Source organism: Myotis davidii, unplaced genomic scaffold, assembly GCF_000327345.1.
Source record: "Myotis davidii unplaced genomic scaffold, ASM32734v1 scaffold150, whole genome shotgun sequence".
Lineage (NCBI taxonomy): Eukaryota > Metazoa > Chordata > Mammalia > Chiroptera > Vespertilionidae > Myotis > Myotis davidii.
In genome coordinates, this window is record NW_006283437.1 from 1,582,468 (window position 1) to 1,586,951 (window position 4,484).

Consider the following 4,484-nt stretch of genomic DNA (forward strand, 5'->3'; position numbering starts at 1 on the left):
ACTGAAAGGTCCCAGGGTCGATTCCGGTCAAGGGCATGTACCTGGGTTGCAGGCACATCCCCAGTAGGGGGTGTGCAGGAGGCAGCTGATCGATGTTTCGCTCTCATCGATGTTTCTGACTATCTCTCTCCCTTCCTCTCTGTAAAAAATCAATAAAATATATTTAAAAAATAAAAATAAAAATCTTTATTGTTGAAAGTATTCCGTATGTACCTGTCACCCCTCCCCCCACCCCAGGCCATCACCATCCTATTGTCTGTGTCCATGGGTTATGCATATATGCATACAAGTTGTTTGGCTGGTCTCTTCCCATCCCCACCTCCTACCTTTCACCCCCCAACCCCTGCCTTCTCTTTGAGATTCAACAGTCTGTTCCATGCTTCTAAGTCTCTGGATCTATTTTATTCAGCAGTTTATTTTGTTCATTAGATTCCACATATGAGTGAGATCATGCGATACTTGTCTTTCTCTGGCTGGTCTATTTCGCTTAGCATAATGCTCTCCAGGTCCCTCCATGCTGTCTCAAAGGGAGCTGGGTTGGTTTCTACTGAGGCCTCTCCTTGGCTTGCAGATGGCTGGTTCTCCCAGTGTCCTCACATGGTCGTCCCTCAGTGTGCCTGTGTCCCAGTCTGCTCTCATAAGGATTAGGGCCCACCCAGATGACCTTATTTTACCTTAGTTGCCTCTTTATTGACTTATTTATTTATTTTTAAAAAACCCTCAAGGATATTTTCCCATTGAATTTTAGAGTGGAAGAGAGAGGGAAAGACAGAGCGAAATACTGATGTGAGAGAAACACAGCGATTGGTTGCCTCCTGCACGTGCCCTGACCAGGCCCTGGGCTGGGGAGGAGCCTGCAACTGAGATATTTGCCCTTGACCAGAATCGAACCCGAGACCCTTCTATCTGCAGGCTGATGCTCTATCCACCGAGCCAAACTGGATAGGGCCTTAGTTGCCTCTTTAAAGGCCCTCTCTCCAAATGCGGTACATTCTGAGGTACTAGAAGGGGTTTGGATTTCCACGTATGAATTTTTTTTTTGGGGGGTGGGGGCGGGCATGGACACAATTCAGACCACAGCACGTCTCTTCCTCTTCAGTTTTTGGAAGAGTTTGAGAAGGATTCATGTTAATTCTTCCTTAGTTGTTTGGTAGAAATTCATCAGTGAAGCCATCTGTTCTGGGTTTTTCTTTGTTGGGAGGTTTTTGATTATTGATTCAATCTCCTTACTAGTTATAGGTCTGTTCAGATTTTCTATTTCTTTTGAGTCAGTTTTGATAAATTTTATTTTTTAATTTGTCCATTTCATCTAAGTTAATTTGTTGGCATACAATTATTCATGATAATCTCTTATAATCCTTTCTATTTCTATAAAATTGGTAGTAATGTCCTCACTTCCATGTTTAATTTTATTAATTTGAGTCATCCCTCGTTTTTCTTCATCAATCTAGATAAAGATTTGTCCACTTAAATTTTTTCAAAGAACCGACTTCTAGTCTTATTGATTTTTAAATTGATTTTTCTATTCTTTCATATATTTCTGTTCTAATCCTTATTATTTTTGTTCTTTTGCTATTGATGAGTTTAGTTTCTTTTTTCTAGTTTCTTAATGTGTACAGTTAGGCTACTGATTTGAGACATTTCTTTTTTAATGTCTGCATCTACAGCTAGCTATAAATTTCCCTCTTAGCACTGCTTATGCTTATCCCCTAAGTTTTGCTATTTAGTGTTTTCATTTTCATTTATCTCAAGGTATTTTCTAATAAAAATTTTAATTTATTGATTTTCTAGTTATTAAACTCATACCTTACTTGGCCTAGGGCTGCATAAGAACAGTCATATATCTCGCTTCATGTTTGTGCATATTTAATTATTTGTATATATGTAAAAGCCTAAGCGACCAGCCGACCGTTCTACCACCCGCCCAGTAGCTATGATGTACACTAACTACCGGGGGCAGACACTCAATTCAGGAGCTGCTGAGCTGTGGTGATTTGGCAGCTGCGGTTCTCGGGTGACTCACCCAGAACCAGAGAGGAGGGAGCCCGATTCTGGGGTGCGTCATCTGAGAACCACCCTCTCACAATGAGGGACCCTTCCAGGGATGTCGGAGAGTCGGTTTTGGCCTGATTCCCACAGGCCAGGCTGAGGGACCCCGGATTTGTGCATGGGGCCTCTAGTGTGATAATAAAAAAGCATTAAACAGCAGTGGTGGTCTGAAAGCATCCCCCTCTAAATTCACTGTGTATGTGATTAGTTTAGTCCAGGGTATCCGTCGTTCACAGAATGGGGTAAAGCTTCAATGAATAGATGAATCTATAATCTGAAAGGCTCTGGATACACTATTCCTGGTGGTCCTTCCCTTTACTGAAGATCTGTGTCAAGGGGAGAGGTGGCTGCGAGCTGGAAGGTCCTCCAGCTTCTTTTCAGTGAATTGCTCTTTAATTCCATTTTGTTCCCTCTTCTAAACCCTCCCAATTTCTGCATTGTCATCTTCACAGCCCTCTCTCGCCAGTTTTTGGTGACCATCTGCATACTCCATTTCGTAGATTTGAAATAGTTCAGCACTTGGGGCCTGTGATGGGCATGAAGTAGCCAGTTGTTCTGGACAAGTTGCAGGTCCTGCCAGTTCTCTTGGTTCTGAGCATTTTCACATCTGCTGTGAAGAAAACTTGGGGCTCATAGCTCTTTTTTTTTTTTTTTGAGCTCAGGTCAAGTGTAGAAACCTTCATAATTACGAAGGTCAGTGGTTAAACCTTTTCATCATTGCTCAGAACTGATCAGCCTTTCAAACACATATGTCCCCCACCTTCCCACCCCGTCTCATTCATCCATCAGCAAGTCCTCAGTTATCCACTGTCACCTTTACAAACAAATGCACACACACACACACACACACACACACTTATTGTTTTAAATTACTTTATGCGTTTGCTTCTCCGAGCTAGAGAGATCATGCGTCAGGTGGACTGGAAGGTCTCCTGATGCCCAGTCGTGGCTATTTCCATCGCTGACCCACTTCAGTAGAGGCTCATAGCTCTTGATCCGACCCTGGGAGCCGTCCAGGAGATGCTTCCTGGGGAGGCATGCACCCGTTTGATCACGCGTGCTAACGCATGTGCCCTCTCCCTCTGCAGGTTTTCAGGAACCCCTACGAGGTGGTGACTGTGCTGCTGGTTCAGACCCTGGGCGACTTGGCGCCCTCTCTGCCCGTGTGCCTGGCCTCCAGTGTGGAGCGGGCGGGGCCCGAGCTGGAGCTCCCCGCGCTGCTGGAGCTGTACGCTGCCACTGCCCACTTCGCCAAGGGGCTGGAGATGGCACTGCGGCCCCACGCAGGTAAACTCCCCCTCCCGGGCTCTGGCTTGTCTGTACTCACTTGTGTTCACGCTTCTGAGGCCTGGCTTGGTTTGCCTTTTTAGGCGACAGATTTTACAGCAGTGGGAGGAGTCACCGTTTTCCTTCTCAACAGATAGGGAACCCTTTTCCACGAACGCAGTGCCATTGTGGGAGTAGTGCTGCCTAATGCGTTTACCCAGCAGCAGTGCTGCCGGGGCTCCGCACGCTCGGAGGCGATGGGCCTTCCTGAGGGTCTTGGGCGGTGAAAGAGGCAGGTAGCCGTGGCCACCCGCTGGCAGAGGTTCCTTTGGGAAGGCAGTGTCCTCTTCCTTTATTTAAAACTTCTTTTTCTCAGTCCTCACCCAAGGACATGCTCATTGATTTTTAGAGAGGAAGGAGGAGGGAGAGAGAAAGAGAAACATTGACATGAGGGAGAAACATTGACCTGTTGCTTCCCACACGTGCCTCCCCTGGGATTGAACCTGCAACCCGGGAATGCGCCCTGACTGGGAATGAGGCCCTCAACCCCCTGGGTGTACGGGTGACGCCCAACCAACCGAGCCACCAGGCCGGGGCAGTGTCCTCTTCCTCTTAAATACTCCTATCACCTCAGGCAGTTCAGCCTAAAAGTGAGGTTTCAGAGGAGTTTTTTGCTGTGACAAGTTTTGAGCAGGGATGCTGTGTCAGGACTGAGGTGGCCACGGGGAGAATGGGCATCCCCCGCTGCCCCTGAGAGCAGAGCACTTCCTGTCTTCGTTCAGGCATGTGATGCTCAGGGTGCCGCACAGCCCCAGCTGCTTCCATCTGTTCCTAAAGCTCCGTCAGCTTTTAGGTACCACAGACATCGCGGCGCATGCTGCTGTCGGATCAGGAAGTAGCTCCAGGAAGGGCTGCTGTGCTGTGTGGCTACTGTGTCACCAGCTCAGCTTATTTAATAGTTATTCTCTGTAATTACACTGGCATATAATTGCCTTGGACATTCCAGGGAGTATGTTTATTGTTCAGGCTCCTGGTGATTCATAGGTGTTATTGGCACCCTCACTGGTCAGGTCTTGGTTGTGGGAGAGGCACGGTGGCTGTGCAGCTTCCAGGGGACCAGGGGTGCCCTTCCAAGTGGCCGGAGAGGGTGTGGGGACCTCTGCCACCCA

The 4,484-nt window shown here is 47.4% G+C and overlaps 1 protein-coding gene across 2 annotated transcripts in view; it reads left to right on the forward strand.

Moving 5' to 3' along the window:
* The window catches only part of LOC102752600 (conserved oligomeric Golgi complex subunit 7), an 82,923-nt gene that overhangs the window by 31,384 nt on the left and 47,055 nt on the right, over nt 1–4,484 (forward strand). For both annotated transcript variants that reach the window (XM_015564074.1, XM_015564069.1), the window contains exon 6: nt 3,138–3,336. In XM_015564074.1, the coding sequence (XP_015419560.1) occupies nt 3,138–3,336 (199 nt within the window). The remainder of the gene's footprint in view (nt 1–3,137; nt 3,337–4,484) is intronic.